Source organism: Globicephala melas, chromosome 10, assembly GCF_963455315.2.
Source record: "Globicephala melas chromosome 10, mGloMel1.2, whole genome shotgun sequence".
Lineage (NCBI taxonomy): Eukaryota > Metazoa > Chordata > Mammalia > Artiodactyla > Delphinidae > Globicephala > Globicephala melas.
The window spans coordinates 22524827-22545207 of record NC_083323.1 but is presented as its reverse complement, the minus strand read 5'-3'; the positions used below and the strand labels follow the sequence as shown (position 1 = coordinate 22545207).

The following is a 20381-nucleotide window of genomic DNA, read 5'->3' as shown; positions in this document are numbered from 1 at the left end:
CAGTGACGTGTCATGAGCACCTTTCCATGTCAGTACATGGAGATGTCTTATTTTAAATGGCTATATAATATTCCATCTTATGTACCGAGTCTTTTTTTTTTTTTTTTTTTCGGTACGTGGGCCTCTCACTGTTGTGGCCTCTCTTGTTGCGGAGCACAGGCTCTGGACGCGCAGGCCCAGTGGCCATGGCTCACGGGCCCAGCCGCTTCGCGGCATGTGGGATCTTCCCAGACCGGGGCACGAACCCGTGTCCCCTGCATCAGCAGGTGGACTCTCAACCACTGCGCCACCAGGGAAGCCCCATACTCTAATTTTTTTAATCCATACTCCGAATGATCGGCATTTAAGTTCTAATATTTTTATCTTACCTAAACACTCTCTATTAACCCTTTTTGTGGATATTTTTGCATACATATATGAGTATCTCTCTGAGGTAAATTCCTGGAAGTGGGATTTCTGGGTTAAAGAGAATGCTTACTTTAAACACATCTTACCTTATAAGCCTTCCAGAAAAGTTGCATCCACTTTGTACTCTCCTCAGGTATCTTAAAAGAATAATCATTACCTCACACCTTTGAAAGCATTAGATTTTGTTTATTTAAAAAAAATCTTTGCATGTCTGGCTGATGAAAGTCCACTGGGGAAAGCCAGGACATAGATGAAGCCCAGGGGAGGACAGAGTGACCGGCGGTGCAGACAGCCTGCTCGTTTTCTTTTCGGCGTCCCCCTTCCGTCCTCCTTTCTGTGGGCGGACACGTAGGAGAGTTTAAATAAACTCTGTTTAAATAAATAGGAAAAAAAAAACTTTGCAAAAGAAGTCTTATTTTCTTTACATTTTTCATTACCAATGAGGTTATACATCTTTTCATATCTTTATTGGCTTGACAAATATTTTGATGTTTGCCTGTAGCTCATGGTTGACAGAGAAGGAAAAATTTGAAGGAGGATGGATGCAAAAGCTCGAAATTGTTTGCTTCAACATAGAGAAGCCCTGGAAAGGGACGTCAAAACATCCTACATCATGGATCACATGATTAGTGATGGAGTTTTAACAGTGTCGGAGGAGGAAAAAGTAAAAAATGAGGTAAACCCTTCTGAGGCAGTCTATGCTTTCTTAAAAATTTTTAGAATTTATTTCAAAACTTGTACTGGTCTCCACTAATTTATGTTGCAAATATATTCTTTGTAGTATATACTAAACTACTTTTTTTTTTTAGCCCACCCAACGGCAACGAGCAGCTATGCTAATTAAAACGATACTTGAAAAAGATAATTATTCCTATATATCATTCTACAATGCTCTGCTACACGAAGGGTATAAAGATCTTGCCGACCTTCTCCATCGTGGCATTCCTGTCATATCTTCTTCCAATGGCAAAGATTCAGTTGGAATAACTTCATATGGTTTGTATCCATGATACTTTCTATCATAAAGGCTCTGTTGCTGCAGTTTTGTCTTATTGTAGATGAAATCTGCTAGAGAGACTGATCAGTTCACTGAATCATGCGTGTGAAAAAATTATCGTTTTCCAATTCAAACATTTTTATTTGCATCTATGTTACCTCTCTCATTTCCTTGCCCAGTGAACTATCTACTGCTGAGGTAATAATATACATACCATAATTTTTAGAGATAATACGGCAATTTATAGTCCTTTATTTAAGTTCTTCAGTTTTGTGTTTATCAAGTTTAAGCATAGGAAAGAATAAGAATCTTTAGAAATCTGTGTTCTTGAAAGCAATTCCATATTCTTTCCTTTACACTCTCTTCTCAGTTTTTAGTATGAGAAAAAGATTGGAGAGTCAGGGAGGAATAGGGTGAGTAAGGGCAGATACAGATGGAGATTTTCATTGTCTTTAGTCATCTTGAGAGGTATATGTTTGCTTTTGTTCTGGGTGTTCTGAGAAATCAAAGTTGAAGTTAATATGCTAGCCACATTTTCTTACTTCTCTTGGAAATTCTGAGGCTGAGACCTCAGCCTTGCTCTCTTTGGTTTTTATGGTATTACTTGAGTAACCATTTCAGGGTTCTCTTCATTCATGCTTGTTTTGTTTTGGATTTCAGTAAGGACAGTCCTGTGTGAAGGTGGAGTACCACAGAGGCCCGTTGTTTTTGTTACTAGGAGGAAGCTAGTGAATGCAATTCAGCAGAAGCTCTTCAAACTGAGTGGTGAACCGGGATGGGTCACCATATATGGAATGGCAGGTTGTGGGAAGTCTGTATTAGCTGCAGAAGCTGTTCGAGATCATTCTTTCTTAGAAGGTAAGTTTTGATTACCATTGCTGGCTAAGAAGATATTGTTTAGGCATTGCATTAGTTTCCTGTTGCTGCTGTAATAAATTACCAAAACTTTTGGGGGCTTAAAACAACACAAATTTATTATCTTGAAGTTCTGGAGGTCAGAAGAGAAAAATAGCTCTTACTGAGCTAAAATCCAAGTGTCAGCAGTGCTTAGTTCCCTTTGGAGGCTCTAGGGAGAATCCTTTTCCTTGCATTTCCCAGCTTCTAGAGGTGGCCTGCATTCCTTGACTCATGGTCCATTTCCCCATTTTCAAAGCTGGCAGTGCATAGCATCTTCAAATCTTTCTCTCTTCTCTGGTCTTTGCTTCTGTCATCACATCTCCTCCCCTGACTTTCGTGCCTCCCTCTTACAGGGGCCCTTGTGATTACATGGGCCCCACTGGATAATCAAGGATTATCTCATCTCAGAATCCTTAATTTAATCGCATTTACAAAGTCCCTTTTGCTGTGTAAGGTGATATATTTACAAGTTCTGTGGAATATGTTGTGGAGATCATTGGCTGGTGCGGGGGAGCGGGGTGGGGGGGCATTTTTCTGCCTACCACAGGTGATTGAATTTGAATTTTATTTTCTGCCCTGCCTGTCACAATCAGGCTTGACTAGCCAGGCCAATAAATTCATGTGTTACCAGATGGCACTTATTATCAATGGAATGAAGCTAGTTCCCTCCTATCTTAATAATTGGGGGAATTGTAGGGTTGACAAAGTATCTTGAAAGGTTGTCCAGCTTGTATCCCTGACTTTCAACAGTACTAGACTTACAGCTTCCTGTCAGTTGAGTGTCTGTTTTGGCACAGAGTGTTGTAGGGAAGGAGATAGTTGGAAAGTTGGTTCCAATAAGGACCATCCCAGTGGGAGATTCTCCCATGTATTTGGCATCTGTATTAAATAAACTATTAATTCCATTTCCGCAATTAATTCTATCAGTTACTTATCTTTAAAAATAAAAATCTTTAGTAACTTGTTTATCTTATGTGTAATCTCAAGAAAAAGAAAAATTGTGAGTTGACTGTAACAACCAATGGGTTTTTGCAGGCAGGCTTTATAGATTCATGTGACATCTGGCAACTGATTTCCCTTGCTTCAGATATTCATGTATTCAATAAATACTTGAGAACCTATTATGGATCTTGGCACTGTTTTGGGGCAAAAGGGATTCAAAAAGAAGCCTGTGCATCTAAGGAATTTACTTACGGTCTGGTAAGGGAGGCAGACATACAAACAAATTACATCATGTGTGATAAATTGAACAGTGGAAACAAGTATAAGGTACAAAGTTAGAACAAAGGAAGGAAGCTTTCTGTCTGGGGGAAGAAAATGAACAAGACAGGCTTCCTGAAATGACATTTTAGCTGGAGTTTGAAGGAAGAATAGAAAGAAGTTTGCAAGGCCGACTAGGCAAGGATGGGAGAGTAGAGAAGGTGGGAAGGGTATTGGGTAGTTACTGGAGTGGGGAAGGACATATGGTGCAGAAGAGGATTTAGGACATTTGGCAGGTGTACTGTTGACCCTAATGAGTCTGGTAGGTTCTCAGGGTATTCCCTATCAGGAATATTATATAGCTTCCTCAGTCTTTGGTTGCCTCCATCCATTTTCTGGGGAACTTAAAAAGATAGTTCCTGACTTATAGTGCTTAATAACTTTTTTTGTGTTTACAATATATAATCACCAATTAAGGTAGTTTATGACGGGCTTCCCTGGTGGCACAGTGGTTGAGAGTCCGTCTGCCGATGCAGGGGACACGGGTTTGTGACCCGGTCCAGGAAGATTCCACAGGCCGCGTAGTGGCTGGGCCCGTGAGCCATGGCCGCTGAGCCTGTGCGTCTGGAGCCTGTGCTCCGCAGCGGGAGAGGCCACAACAGTGAGAGGCCCGCAAAAAAAAAGATAGTTTATGACAAGATGACAAAATGAATAGAGTAAATAGTCAGCACCTGAGAGATTTAGAAAGTTGGAGGCTAGGGCACATCTATTGTACACACCTGGTTTTAGTTAATACTTCACAGCCCTTGTTAACAGTATTGATCATACTCTTGTCAGAAGTAGGCCTAATTTCCTAAGCCCTGGTTTTTCTCCTTTGTCATTGTAGAGAAGTTTCATGAGACTCAGAGCCATGCACATTTCAGGGCTAAGGATTTATTTATTTATTCACTTTTTTTTCCCCTCTCCTGCAAAGTTGATCACCAAGGATATTTCAGGATAAAATTGGTTTAAATTTCTTTAGTGTGAAGAAATGGTCTTCCTTTCAATATAGTGATGAATTTCCTTTAAACTATGTATTTATAATATACCAATTTATAGGGTTAAAATGTGCTCTTTAAATCAGTTTTAATCGCTCTATATTATTGGGGTGAATTTTCAATTTTAGGGGTTAAAATTGACCAACAACTTATGGAATTAAGTAGCCAGGAATCATATTGTATGAATTGTGGTCTCGGAATAGATTTTCACCACTTTGTTTTGAGAAAATGCCAGAGATACTAGCAATTGTCCAGTGCATAATGAGCTTAATTCATATCCCTTATAAGCTTTTGTGAGATCTCAAGTACGGAAGATTGAGTAAATCATATTTAGTTTATAGCCCATTATCCTATTAGGTCTATCTAAGGCTTAGCTTCTTGCTGTGTTTATTTCCTTTTAAAAATTTCCCATTCTCATTTCCCTCCTCTAAAGGAAAACACACTCCTCCTATGTGTTTCCTTTACACAACTACAACACTGCTTCATTTCTGACACCAGATGTGTGAGTTTTCCACACATCCAGCAATTCTTCAACACGAGCTGGGTGTCCTGTGATTTAACTCAATTCTGAAACTATCTACCTGGAGATAGCATCAGATCCCATAGGTTAAGGGTTCAGTCCTACAAGACTGCCCCCTAACCCCTTCACATGCCAATTGCTAGTCCAGGTTGTTTGTTACCTGTGCTTCTGACAACTATACTTATTAGATTACTGGTTTATTATACAAGGATAAAACTCTGGAACAGCCAGATGGAAGAGATGCATGGGGCATGTATGTGGGAAGGGGTGTAGAGCTTCCGTGCCCAATTTGGGTGTATCACTCTTCCTACATCTCCTTGTGTTCAGCAACCCAGATGCTCTGTGAATCTTGCCCTTTTGTTTTTTTTATGGAGTCTTCATTCATTATGTAGGTATGATTGATTAAATCATTGGCTGATTGTGATTGAACTCAATCTCCAGCCACTTACTCCCCTCTCCTCTGGAGGTCTGGAGGGTGGGGCTGAAAGTTCCAACTCTAATCAAGGGGTTGGTTCCTCTGGTAACCAGCCCCTATCCTTAGGTTATTTAGGGGCTTTTCAGAAATCACTTTATTAACAGAAACTCAGGTGTGGTTAAAAGGGGCTTGTTATATCAATAATGTAAGACACCATTTCACTTTTATACCCTGGAGCTATTTCAGGAACAAAACTAAATAGTATAACAAAAGATGCCCCTAAGGCTCTTCTTATATGGGAAATTACAAGGATCTTAGAGCTGTGTGCCAGGAAGAGTGATGAAAACCAAATATATATTTAATCACAGAATTACACCTCCCCATAGGCGATCTTTCTAATGTATTTATTGTATATTCTTTGTAAATGTATGTGTAACGTATGTTTTCTTGTAAAATGTTTGTTTATATGTAAATATTTTAAATTTGCATACATGTTAAAGTGTTAATTATTTTCTTCTGTTTCTTATCTCACTTGACACTATGTTTTTAAGATTTATCCTTGTTGTATGTACATATTATTTGTTACACCTGATTGCTATCCTCCATGGGGTACCTCCAATACATTTTATTGTGCATTCCCTAGTTAATAGATATATAGATTGTCTCCAACTCTTTGCTGCCCCAGCAAAGCTCGGTTGAACTTTTACAGATATGAGAATTTCTTGAGTATATGTAGCTAGGACCAGAATCTCTAAGTTACAGGATATATAAATATCAAATTTGATTGCCCTCCAATCTGTGCATTCCCATCAATAGCATGTGAGGGCTCCTGTATCCTCACTTCTTTAGTGACACTAGGTATCATCCAGCTTTGTAATTTTTGCCAGGCCAGCAGGTGTAAAGTGATATCTTTTAATTTGCGTTTCTCTGATAACTTGAGTTTGACCATTTCTTCATAAGCTTTTTAGGCTTTTGGGTTTCCTTGTTTATAAATTTTGTTGATAACATTTGTCGGTTTTTCCATTTTGTTGCTTTTTAGGAGTTTCTTATATATTCTAGATAGTAGGGCTTGTTGCTTTTAGACTTGGTAAATACTTTCTCCTTATATTATCTGTATTAATTTTGTCCTGGATGTCCTTGATAGAAATCTTTAATTTTGATGTAGTCAAATTAATTTTTTTGCCTTCTAATTTGTGTTTCCTGAATTTTCTTAAGTAGTCCTATTATAGTCTTACCATTCATATTTAGCTTTTTTAAAAAATAAATTTATTTTATTTTTGGCTGCGTTGGGTCTTGGTTCCTACACTCAGGCTTTCTCTAGTTGTGGCGAGCGGGGGCTACTCTTGGTTGCCGTGCGCGGGCTTCTCACTGCAGTGGCTTCTGTTGTTGCAGAGCATGGGCTCTAGGCGTGTGGGGTTCAGTAGTTGTGGCTCGCAGGCTCTAGAGTGCAGGCTCAGTAGTTGTAGCGCACAGACTTAGTTGCTCCGCGGCATGTGGGATCTTCCCGGACCAGGGCTCAAACCTGTGTCCCCTGAATTGGCAGGCAGATTCTTAACCACTGCACCACCAGGGAAGCCCCATATTTAGCTTTTTAATCTATTTGGAGTCTGCTTTTGTATATCCACTAGTTCAAGAGTAGATACTTTCCTAAAGAAAAAAAATTTTTTTTTTTTTGGCCGTGCTGCATGGCATGCAGGATCTTAGTTCCCTGACCAGGGATTGAACCCGTGCCCCCTGCAGTGGAAGCGTGGAGTCTTAACTACTGGACTGCCTGGGAAGTCGCCCTAAAGATGAATTTTAATCTCTGGAGTTCATTTCCATTCTAAAATATAGGAATATTAGATTTTTGCTGTTTAATTGTAGTATAAAACCTTTTTTTTTCTTTTGTAAGTGGGTAACTGTATGGGTTACAAACTTCATTAAAACTGTGTTCCTACAGAAATTTTGTTATCTTAGAACGGTGTTTGGTGTAAATTAATACTATTAAGTGCTTGCTTCGGCAGCACATATACTAAAATTGGAATGATACAGAGAAGATTAGCATGGCCCCTAATCCTTGCACAAGGATTTGCACACGCAAATTCGTGAAGCGTTCCATATTTTTTTTTCATGCCCGAGGCTTTTTGTTCTTATTTTGATTAACATTTTTGGAAGGATTCTTCAAGAATAAAATAAATCACATACCTACAGCAAAAAAAAAAAAAAAAAATACTATTAAGTTCTTAACTACTTATGCCTATACATTTTTAGGAAACCCACTTTCCTTTTGAAAGTTCAACCCTTTATTTATTTATTTAGGGAAATTATAAAGAGTTGATGTATTTTTAAACCATTCATACAATTTTATTTAAGTGCTGAGTTTTTAAAGTATGAAAGTTTTCTTCAGAGGCTGTCTACCTATTTGCTTCCTTCTTTCCCAAGATTTCCTTGATGCTGTTAGATTATTAATTGCTACCTGCATAAACCTCATGTGAAAGTAGGAGGGGTTAATTTTCTCTGAATAAAGGCAATTTTCCTCTGATTAAGTTTCTCTGAATGAAATTATAGGTACAAGCCTCATTCAAGGCTAAATTGCTCCCTCTTGTGCCCATAGTCAAGATGTTTAGATTCTTTCTGAAATGCAAAATTAATGCTTCTGTATTTAACTGTCTTACTGTGATGGTAGGAGATTTGCAGATCAGTTGGTCTTTTGGGCTTTTTGTCTTTCTTTTTAAAGCTAATAATGTTTTATTTTTCTTGCGTATGTTAATAATGCCCTAATTTAGTTTTAAATTTAGGAGAGAAAGACCTTTTATACTGTAGATAATAGATACTTAAATTTATTTTTATTTATTTTTTGAATTTTTGAGTTTTGTTTTATTTATTTTTTTATACAGCAGGTTCTTATTAGTCATCAGTTTTTTTTTTTTTTTTTTTTTTTTTGGCGGTACGCGGGCCTCTCACTGTTGTGGCCTCTCCAGTTGTGGAGCACAGGCTCTGGACGTGCAGGCTCAGCGGCCATGGCTCACGGGCCCAGCCGCTCCGCAGCATGTGGGATCTTCCTGGACCGGGGCACGAACCCGTGTCCCCTGCATCAGCAGGCGGACTCTCAACCACCGCGCCACCAGCTAAGCCCTAGTCATCAGTTTTATACACATCAGTGTATACATGTCAATCCCAATCTCCCAATTCAGCACACCAGCATCCCCATCCCCCCATGGCTTTCCCCGCCTTGGTGTCCATACGTTTGTTGTCTACATCTGTGTCTGAACTTCTGCCCTGCAAACTGGTTCATCTGTACCATTTATCTAGGTTCCACATACATGCGTTAATATACGATATTTGTTTTTCTCTTTCTGACTTACTTCACTCTGTATGACAGTCTCTAGATCCATCTACGTCTCAACAAATGACTCAACTTTGTTCCTTTTAATGGCTGAGTAATATTCCATTGTATGTATGTACCACATCTTCTTTCTCCATTCATCTGTCGATGGGCATTTAGGTTGCTTCCATGACCTGGCTATTGTAAATAGTGCTGCAGTGAACATTGGGGTGCATGTGTCTTTTTGAAATATGGTTTTCTCTGGGTATATGCCCAGTAGTGGGATTGCTGGATCATATGGTAATTCTATTTTTAGTTTTTTAAGGAACCTCCATACTGTTCTCCATAGTGGCTGTATCAATTTACATTCCCACCAGAAGTTTCCCTTTTCTCCACACCCTCTCCAGCATTTGTTGTTTGTAGATTTTCTGATGATGCCCTTTCTTTTTTTTTTTTTTTTTTTGCGGTACGCGGGCCTCTCACTGTTGTGGCCTCTCCCGTTGCGGAGCACAGGCTCCGGACACACAGGCTCAGCTGTCATGGCACACGGGCCCAGCCGCTCCGCAGTATGTGGGATCTTCCCGGACCGGAGCACGAACCTGTGTCCCCTGTATTGGCAGGCGGACTCTCAACCACTGCGCCAACAGGGAAGCCCACACTTTTTTTTTTCTTTTTTTTTTTTTGCGGTACATGGGCCTCTCACTGCTGTGGCCTCTCGCGTTGCAGAGCACAGGCTCTGGATGCACAGGCTCAGCAGCCATGGCTCACGGGCCCAGCTGCTCCGCGACAACGTGGGATCCTCCCGGACTGGGGCACGAACCCGTGTCCCCTGTATCAGCAGGCGGACCCTCAACAACTGCGCCACCAGGGAAGCCCTGATGATGTCCTTTCTAACTGGTGTGAGGTGATACCTCACTGTAGTTTTGATTTGCATTTCTCTAATAATTAGTGATGTTGAGCAGCTTTTCATGTGCTTGGCCATCTGTATGTCTTCTTTGGAGAAATGTCTATTTAGGTCTTCTGCCCATTTTTGGATCGGGTTGTTTGTTTCTTTAATATTGAGCTGCATGAGCTGTTTATGTATTTTGGAGATTAATCTTTTGTCCATTGATTCATTTGCAATTATTTTCTCCCATTCTGAGGGTCTTCTTTTCATCTTGTTTATGGTTTCCTTTGCTGTGCAAAAGCTTTTAAGTTTCATTAGGTCCCATTTGTTTATTTTTGTTTTTATTTCTGTTACTCTAGGAGGTGGATCAAAAAAGATCTTGCTGTGATTTATGTCAAAGAGTGTTCTTCCTGTGTTTTCCTCTAAGAGTTTTATAGTGTCTGGTCTTACATTTAGGTCTTGAATCCATTTTGAGTTTATTTTTGTGTATGGTGTTAAGGAGTGTTCTAATTTCATTCTTTTACATGTAGCTGTCCAGTTTTCCCAGCACCACTTATTGAAGAGACTGTCTTTTCTCCTTTGTATATCCCTGCCTCCTTTGTCATAGATTAGTTGACCATAGGTGCGTGGGTTTATCTCTGGCCTTTCTATCCTGTTCCATTGATCTATATTTCTTTTCTTGTGCCAGTACCATATTGTCTTGATTACTATAGCTTTGTAGTATAGCCTGAAGTCAGGGAGTCTGATTCCTCCAGCTCTGTTTTTTTCCCTCAAGACTGCTTTGGCTATTCGGGGTCTTTTGTGTCTCCATACAAATTTCAAGAATTTTTATTTTAGTTCTGTAAAAAATGCCATTGGTAATTTGATAGGGATTGCATTGATTCTGTAGATTGCTTAGGGTAGTATAGTCATTTTCACAATATTGATTCTTCAATCCAAGAACATGGTATATCTCTCCATCTGTTGGTATCATCTTTAATTTCTTTCATCAGCATCTTACAGTTTTCTGCATACAGGTCTTTTTTCTCCCTAGGTAGGTTTATTCCTAGGTATTTTATTCATTTTGTTGCAATGGTAAATGGGAGTGTTTCCTTAATTTCTCTTTCATATTTTTCATCATTAGTGTATAGGAATGCAAGAGATTTCTGTGCATTAGCTTTGTATCCTGCAACTTTACCAAATTGATTGATTAGCACTAGTAGTTTTCTGGTGGCATTTTTAGGATTCTCTATGTATAGTATCATGTCATCTGCAAACAGTGACAGTTTACTTCTTCTTTTCCAATTTGTATTCCTTTTATTTCTTTTTCTTCTCTGATTGCCATGGCTAGGACTTCCAAAACTATGTTGCGTAATAGCGGTGAGAGTGGATATTCTTGTCTTGTTCCTGATCTTAGAGGAAATGCTTTCAGTTTTTCAAAATTGAGAATGATGTTTGCTGTGGGTTTGTTGTATATGGCCTTTATTATGTTGAGGTAGGTTCCCTCTATGCCCACTTTCTGGAGAGTTTTTATCATAAATGGGTGTTGAATTTTGTCAAAAGCTTTTTCTTCATCTATTGAGATGATCATATGGTTTTTCTTCTTCAGTTTGTTAATATGGTGTATCACATTGATTGATTTGCATATATTGAAGAATCCTTGCATCCCTGGGATAAATCCCACTTGATCATGGTGTATGATCCTTTTAATGTGTTGCTGGATTCTGTTTGCTAGTATTTTGTTGAGGATTTTTGCATCTATAATCATCAGTGATATTGGTCTTTAATTTTCTTTTTTTGTAGTATTTTTGTCTGGTTTTAGTATCAGGGTGATGGTGGCCTCATAGAATGAATTTGGGCGTGTTCCTTCCTCTGCAATTGTTTGGAAGAGTTTGAGAAGGATGGGTGTTAGCTCTTCTCTAAATGTTTGATAGAATTCACGTGTGAAGCCATCTGGTCCTGGACTTTTGTTTGTTGGAAGATTTTTAATCACAGTTTCAATTTCATTACTTGTGATTGGTCTGTTCATATTTTCAATTTCTTCCTGGTTCAGTCTTGGAAGGTTTTACCTTTCTAAGAATTTGTCCATTTCTTCCAGGTTGTCCATTTTATTGGCGTAGAGTTGCTTGTAGTAGTCTCTTTGGATGCTCTGTATTTCTGTGGTGTCTGTTGTTCTCCTTTTTCATTTCTAATTTTATTGATTTGAGTCCTCTCCTTCTTTTTCTTGATGAGTCTGGCTAATGGTTTATCAATTTTGTTTATTTTATCAATTTTGTTTATCTTCTCAAAGAACCAGCTTTTATTTTTTTGATCTTTGCTATTGTTTGTTTCTATTTCATGTATTTCTGCTCTGATCTTTATGATTTCCTTCCTTCTGCTAACTTTAGGTTTTGTTCTTCTTTCTCTAGTTTCTTTAGGTGTAAAGTTAGATTGTTTATTTGAGATTTTTCTTGTTTCTTGATGTAGGCTTGTATAGGTATAAACTTTCCTCTTAGAACTGCTTTTGCTGCATCCCACAGGTTTTGGATCATCGTGTTTTCACTGTCATTTGTCTCTAGGTATTTTTTGATTTCCTCTTTGATTTCTTCAGTGTTCTGTTGGTTATTTAGTAATGTATTGTTTAGCCTCCATGTGTTTGTTATGTTTTCTTCCCTGTAATTCATTTCTAATCTCATAGTGTTGTGGTCCGAAAAGATGCTTGATAAGATTTCAGTTCTTAAACTTACTGAGGCTTGATTTGTGACCCAAGATGTGATCTATCCTGGAGAATAGTCCTTGTGCACTTGAGAAGAAAGTGTAATCTACTGTTTTTGGGTGGAATGTCCTATAAATATCAATTAAATCTATCTGGTCTGTTGTGTCATTGAAAGCTTCTGTTTCCTTATTTATTTTCATTTTGGATGATCTGTCCATTGGTGTAAGTGGGGTGTTAAAGTCCCCCACTATTACTGTGTTACTGTCGATTTCCTTTTTTATAGCTGTTAGCAGTTGCCTTATGTATTGAGGTGCTTCTATGTTGTGTGCATATATATTTATAATTGTTATATCTTCTTCTTGGATTGATTCCTTGATCATTATGTAGTGTCCTTCTTTGTCTCTTGTAATATTCTTTATTTTAAAGTCTATTTTATGTGATATGAGTATTGCTACTCCACCTTTCTTTTGATTTCCATCTGCATGGAATATCTTTTTTCACCCCCTCACTTTCAGTCTGTAATGTCCCTAGGTCTGAAGTGGGTCTCTTGTAGATAGCATATATAGGGTTCTTGTTTTTTTTTTTTTTGCGGTATGTGGGCCTCTCACTGTTGTGGCCTCTCCCGTTGCGGAGCATAGGCTCCGGACGTGCAGGCTCAGCGGCCATGGCTCACGGGCCCAGCTGCTCTGCGGCATGTGGGATCTTCCCGGACTGGGGCACGAACCCGTGTCCCGTGCATCGGCAGGCGGACTCTCAACCTCTGCACCACCAGGGAAGCCCTGGTTCTTGTTTTTATATCCATTCAGCAAGCCTGTGTCTTTTGGTTGGAGCAGTTAATCCATTCACGTTTAAGGTAATTATTGATATGTATGTTCCTATGACCATTTTCTTAATTGTTTTCAGTTTGTTTTTGTAGGTCCTTTTCTCTTTTGTTTCCCACTTAGAGAAGCTCCTTTAGCATTTGTTGTAGAGTTGGTTTGGTGGTGCTGAATTCTCTTATCTTTTGTTTGTCTGTAAAGCTTTTGATTTCTGCATTGAATCTGAATGAGATCCTTGCTGGGTAGAGTAATCTTGGTTGTAGGTTCTTCCCTTTCATCACTTTAAGTATATCATGCCACTCCCTTCTGGCTTGTAGAGTTTCTGCTGAGAAATCAGCTGTTAACCTTATGGGAGTTCCCTTGTATGTTATTTGTCATTTTTCCCTTGCTGCTTTCAAGAATTTTTCTTTGTCTTTAATTTTTGCCAATTTAATTGCTGTGTGTCTTGGCGTGTTTCTCCATGGGTTTATCCTGTATGGGACTTGCTGCGCTTCCTGGACTTGGGTGGCTATTTCCTTTCCCATGTTAGGGAAGTTTTTGCCTATCATCTCTTCAAATATTTTCTCTCGTCCTTTCTATCTCTCTTCTCCTTCTGGGACCCCTATAATGCAAATGTTGTTGTGTTTAATGTTGTCCCAGAGGTCTCTTAGGCTGTCTTCATTTCTTTTCATTCTTTTTTCTTATTCTGTTCTTCAGCAGTGAATTCCACCATTTTGTCTTCCAGGTCACTTATCCATTCTTCTGCCTCAGTTATTCTGCTATTGATTCCTTCTAGTGTATCTTTCATTTCATTTACTGTATTGTTCATCTCTGTTTGTTTGTTCTTTAATTCTTCTAGGTCTTTGTTAAACATTTCTTGCCTCTTCTCGATCTTTGCCTCTATTCTTTTTCTGAGGTCCTGGATCATCTTCACTATCATTATGCTGAATTCTTTTTCTGAAAGGTTGCTTATCTCCACTTCACTTAGTTGTTTTTCTGGGGTTTTATCTTGTTCCTTCATCTGGTACATAGCCCTCTGCCTTTTCATCTTGTCTATCTTTCTGTGAATGTGGTTTTTGTTCCACAGGCTGCAGGATTGTAGTTCTTCTTGCTTCTGCCATCTGCCCTCTGGTGGATGAGGCTATCTAAGAGTCTTGTGTAAATTTCCTGATGGGAGGAACCTGTGGTGGGTAGAGCTGGCTGTTGCTCTGGTGGGCGGAGCTCAGTAAAACTGTAATCCACTTGTCTGCTGATGGGTAGGGCTGGGTTCCCTCCCTGTTGGTTGTTTGGCCTGAGGCATCCCAACACTGGAGCCTACCAGGGGCTTTTTGGTGGGGCTAATGGCAGACTCTGGGAGGGCTCAAGCCAAGGAGTACTTCACAGAACTTCTGCTACCAGTGTCCTTGTCCTCACGGTGAGCCACAGCCACCCCCCCCCACCTCTGCAGGAGACCCTCCAACACTAGCAGGTAGGTCTGGTTCAGTCTCCCCTGGGGTCACTGCTCCTTCCCCTGGGTCCTGATGTGCACACTACTTTGTGTGTGCCCTCCAAGCGTGGAGTGTCTGTTTCCCCCAGTCCTGTCAGAGACCTGCAATCAAATCCCGCTAGGCTTCAAAGTCTGATTCTCTGGGAATTCCTCCTCCCATTGCCGGACCCCCAGGTTGGGAAGCCTGACGTGGGGCTCAGAATCTTCACTCTAGTGGGTGGACTTCTGTGGGTGGACTTCTGTGGTGTAAGTGTTCTCCAGTCTGTGAGTCACCCACCCACCAGTTATGGCAGTTGATTTTACTGTGATTGTGCCCCTCCTACCATCTCATTGTGGCTTCTCCTTTGTCTTTGCATGTGGGGTATCTTTTTTGGTGAGTTCCAGTGTCTTCCTGTCGATCATTGGCCAGCAGCTAGTTGTGATTCTGGTGTTCTCACAAGAGGGGGTGAGAGCACGTCCTTCTACTCTGCCATCTTGGTTCCTCGCTTGATACTTAAATTTAAATCTGAAAAATTCATTAGCTAGTTGTATCCGGATACTTTCTTTGCCTTGTCTTTAATCCTGGGATGATTTTAGAAAATCTTAAATAGAAAGTGCAAATTAAAAAATAACACTTCAGGAGCAACAGGTATTTTAAAACTGTGTTTTTTACATAACAGTTGTAGTATCTTCATTTAAAAAGAAGTAAAGTTCTTTCCATTTGCCCTTCTGTTCTTTCTCCTAAATTCGTCACCAGTGGTAGTCATGGTTAACAGTTTAGAGTGAGTTTTTCCAAACTTTTTCCTGTGCATTTACAATCATGTATACACAGAGAACATAGCTAAAAGTAACATAGTCAAAGTAAGTGAAGCCTCACGGATTTACTGTTTCATAAGTGCTGACTCAAGCTGAAGCAAGCCTAGAGAACGTCAGGAAGCTTTCAGGAATAGAGTAGGACTTGTTTACCTTCTTCTAAGACATTGGCACTGGTCATCAAACCATGCTTCACAGCCTTGCCTTACCTCACTTACTGCAGAGTTCTATTTCTTCTGGTCATTTGTGTTTTCAAAAAATATTTATCTATTTATTTTGGCTGTGCCGGGTCTTTGTTGTGGCACGCAGGCTTCTTAGTTGTGGCATGCATGCGGGCTCTAGTTCCCCAACCAGGGATCAAACCCAGGCCCTCTGCATTGGGAGCACGGGGTCTTACCCACTGGACCACAGGGAAGTTCTTGGTCATTTGTTATCTTTTAGATTCTCTTGTAGTTACTACTCAGTTCATTGCCAAATTCTGATCTAGGTCCCCTCCCCTCATTCCCAAGCCTTTGCTATACCTTCTAGACTCCTCTGTGATCAGGAAGCTCCTCTATATCATCAGCCCTTCTTAGAATATTTGCCTCCTTGCCTTACGTGAAACTGGGCAGTTCCTTGAGGATACCACCTTCTCCATAGCCTCCTTCAGTGGTGTGGCAACTTTTTTCCCTTTCTGTTCCACATATTTCAGCACCAGGAAATGGGTGGATGCTGTCCTTGCTCTCTGTTGCCTCGTCCAGGCCATTAATACTTCCTTCTCCAGCTAAAGTCTTTGTCCTTTGAGGTTCATTTTTCTAATCTTTCCCTGTTATGTTATTGCCCTCTCATTCATTGATGATTGGAGTTCTTAGTTATAAATTTAAGGCCTTCTCCTGTTGGCACTCTTAGTAATTTTGATATCTATGTGGATGCGTCATCCAAAAACTTGACCTCTCAGTTTCTTGACTTCTTTATCTGCAGTGACCATTTTCTTCACTCCCCTTCAGCCATATAATTCACTGATCACAGGCTGGATCCCGGCCCATGGCATTACCAGAAACGATACCGGTTTTGAAATCTTGATGTTAAACAGTCTATACTACTCTTTGCCTACCTCCATCTATTCTATTTTTTGAGTTCACTACAGTTTTCTGACCTGTGAGGGCTTATCCCTTAATTCCCTAATATCCTCACTGTTTATCCCATCAGCCCCCTCTTAGGTTTGGGCCTAGATTTTTATTGCCCATTATTTAATTGCTCCTCAGCGTATATTCTTCACTCTTTAGGTCTGTCCTTATCTTGGGTGAAAGATGATTCCTTCTCTATTGCTAGGAGATGGAATAGGTATTCTTCTTGATCCTCATTGCTTCATCCAGACATTACTTCCTTTCTCCTTGCTGAAGAAATCACCCAACTGAGTTCCAATTTAAATTCATGATCATAAACCTTGGCAGTTTTACTAGGTTCATTTAGTGGATGTGTAACCATTGCATTGGGGTTTGTAGGGTGTAATCAGAAAACAACTTTAGGGCTTCCTTGGTGGCGCAGTGGTTGAGAGTCCACCTGCCGATGTAGGGGACATGGGTTCGTGCCCCGGTCCGGGAAGATCCCACATGCCACGGAGCGGCTGGGCCCCTGAGCCATGGCCGCTGAGCCTGTGCATCCGGAGCCTGTGCTCCGCAACGGGAGAGGCCACAACAGTGAGAGGCCCGTGTACCGCAAAAAAAAAAAAAAAAAGAAAACAACTTTACTCTTTTCCTTCGTTGCCTGCTCTAAACTCTTCTCTGGGCCTGATTCTTTCCCTGGCCTTGTATAGGTTCAGAGTATCCAGGTCATTTCACTAATTAAAGGGTCAGGTCCTGGGAATTCCCTGGGGGTCCAGTGGTTAAGACTTGGGCTTTCACTGCTGTGGACCTGAATTCGATCCCTGGTCAGGGAGCTAAGATACCACAAGCTGCGTGGTGTGGCCAAAGAAAAAAAAAAGTCAAGTTCTATTTAATACGCTAAATTTCACTTATATATAATGTTCTCCTCTTCCTCAGTTGGGCCTGCCTTAGGCTTTGGAAGCCTGCAGTGGAAGAAGAGATTAAGATGGACATTGCAGGTTGTTTCCAGTTTTTTCCTGTTGTAGACAGTGCTGTGGTGAATATCCTGTGGAGGCAGAATAGTTTAGAAGTAGAGCATTGACACTGGATGTTTGAATCCCAGCTCTGGGATTCAACCTTTCTGTACCTCAGTTTCCTCATCTGTAATATGGGGATGATAATGGTATCTGCTTGATAGTCTACTCTGGGGATTAAATGTAGATTAATATGTAGAACTCTTAGGAAAGTGTTCAATAAATGTCTGTCATAAGAAGATCTTTGTGCATATATACAAATATTTCTTTTAGATGATTACATTTTTAAAATAGTGATTTCTTTTTGTACTTAATTATTTGTGAATGTCAGTAAATAAGTTGCCCTTTGGTGTAATAAAACTCATTTATCTTTGTATCTATTTTTTGCTTTTTCTCATACATTTATGATCATATAATATAAATCTTTATGGTTAATGCCACTGGTCTGATCTAATGCTGCTGTTCCCCATATTTTATTTATTTATTTTTAAATTTTTATTCATTAATTTTTTTGGCTGCATTGGATCTTCGTTGCTGCGCGTGGGCTCTTTGGTTGTGGCAAGTGGGGGCTACTCTTCATTGGGGTGCACAGGCTTTTTGTTGCAGTGGCTTCTCTTGTTGCAGAGCATGGGCTCTAGGTGCGTGGGCTTCAGTAGTTGTGGCACACGGGATTCAGTAGTTGTGGTGTGCAGGCTCAGTAGTTGTGGTGCATGGGCTTAGTTGCTCTGTGGCATATGGGATCTTCCTGGACCAGGGCTCGAACCCCTGTCCCCTACATTGGCAGGTGGATTCTTGACCACTGCACCACCAGGGAAGTCCCTCCCCATATTTTATACATAGGGACCCCTCTTACTTTTTTTATATCTGTATAGAGCTGATTACGTATAGTCTATGAAAGCTTAAGATTTTTGGTTCCGATAATATGTATGTAAAAATGTGTATTTTAAGATATGCTATATGCTGTGGCTTGATTAACAAAAATGATGATGAAAGTTGACAGTAACAGTAATAATAATGTCTGTTGTTATATAATGCTTACTAGTTCAAAGCTTAATATTTGTAAGGTGCTCTCAGATCCATATCACTAATAATTCTGTCGGTTATAACCCTTTACATTTAGCATAGCAAAACCACATATTTTATATTATTAATTTCTCACAGTAACCCTGAAATAGGTGGGGGTAAACAGTCTTATTCTGGTATAATAAATGAGACAGGTTATTTGCTAAAGATACAATAGCTAATAAGCAGTAGAGCCAGACTTGAACCTAACTTCTTACTTTTAAGTCAGTGTATGGGAACCATAATGAGTGACTTATGTGTTCCTGGACATGAGTGGTTCTCAGAGGTGATTTAGCCCCTCAGGGGACATGTGACAGAGTTTAGAGACATTTTTGGTTGTCGTAACTGGGGAGGGAAAATGCTACTAGCATCTAGTGGATAGAGGCCAGGGAGGCTGTTAAATATCCTATAATGCACAGGACAGTCCCTTACAACAAAGAATTATCTGGCCCCAAATGTGCAGAGTGCTTACGTTGAGAAACTGTTGTACAGTGATCATTGATGACATAAGATAAAGATTGTGAAATTTTGTTTGGTGAGATTTCACTGATAAGCAGCAGATTAACTCCATACTTCAGTTTCTTCACATCTGCAACTTTTCTTAGATTTGGGCTATAAAGCTCAATAATAACCCTACAAGCAACATATATACTCTGAATCAAGAGAAGTTTGAAGATGTGATGAGATTGAAGATTGGAACAAATCTTTCCTCCTCTTTCAATGGAGGGCAGCTGTTCAAAGGCCTTAAATTTATTCTTTTCCTCACCAGTTTGTTTCCCAGGGGGTGTGCATTGGGTTTCAGTTGGGAAACAAGACAAATCTGGGCTTCTGATGAAACTGCAGAATCTTTGCACACGGTTGGATCAGGATGAGAATTTCTCCCAGAGGCTTCCACTTAATATTGAAGAAGCTAAAGACCGTCTCCGCATTCTGATGCTGCGCAAACATCCAAGGTACAGATGGTTATACTTATTTGGTGTATGAAGTCCCAGTGAGACTTAACTACTGACATCTTGAGAACATCATAGCCTTTTCTTGCTGTTGGGTAGAGGGTCTAAGAAAGAACCATTGCCTTCCTGCTCTTCCTCTCTCTTGTATTAAAAAAAAGTGTCTGCCACTGACCTTTGCATTGTACATGCCAATTCTCTCTTGTGTGCCATTGTAGGCTCTCAAGAAATATTTCTTAAGTAGGTGAGTTGGTGAATGGTTTTTGTTAAAAGATGCAGACTTTTTACCTTGAATACATTATTTCTAATAGATTAACACAGAACAAGAGACAGAATAAATGCATGCAGGCAACTTGTAAAAGACTGAGTCAGGAAGGATTATTTATTTAAAGGGACCCTTCTGCTGTGTTCTCTTACTTTTTGGGTATACACGTAACTCTTCTACTTCCAAGTACTTTAAGAGTTTGTTTTGTTTATTTCAATAATTAATTAATTTATTAAATAAATGCCATTATAATTATGTGCCAGGCACTGTTGTCAGCTTTATCACAGTTTTCATTAGCCAAAGGGAGGCAGCAGCTTAGTTGCTATCTTTGTTAAGAGTTAAGGGATTTAGTCAACAATTTGATTTCTGCCACCTAACAGCTATTTTATTTGTTCATTTAACCAACATTGAGTGTCGTGCCAGGTTCTGGGTCAAGTGCTACAAGTACAAAGATTAATAAAGCATTCCTTGCGAGTATAACAGTAAATTGGGTGAGAATTAGGTAATGGCTCTGAAGTTTTTTTTATTGCCCCCATGCACCTGATGATGCTGTGTACTTTCATGTGTAGTAGTGGCTGATTATGGTAGTGCTTCCC

At 39.9% G+C, this 20381-nt stretch overlaps 1 protein-coding gene and 1 pseudogene across 1 annotated transcript in view; both read left to right on the top strand.

Annotated features, from left to right (window-relative positions):
• Nucleotides 1-20381, top strand: part of APAF1 (apoptotic peptidase activating factor 1) — a 91346-nt gene that overhangs the window by 2351 nt on the left and 68614 nt on the right. Inside the window, exons 2-5 of the mRNA XM_030856322.2 lie at nt 911-1084; nt 1218-1404; nt 2066-2263; nt 19343-19526. Coding sequence (XP_030712182.1) covers nt 947-1084; nt 1218-1404; nt 2066-2263; nt 19343-19526 — 707 coding nt within the window. The 5' untranslated portion in view covers nt 911-946. The remainder of the gene's footprint in view (nt 1-910; nt 1085-1217; nt 1405-2065; nt 2264-19342; nt 19527-20381) is intronic.
• Nucleotides 7462-7578, top strand: LOC115853101 (U6 spliceosomal RNA; annotated as a pseudogene).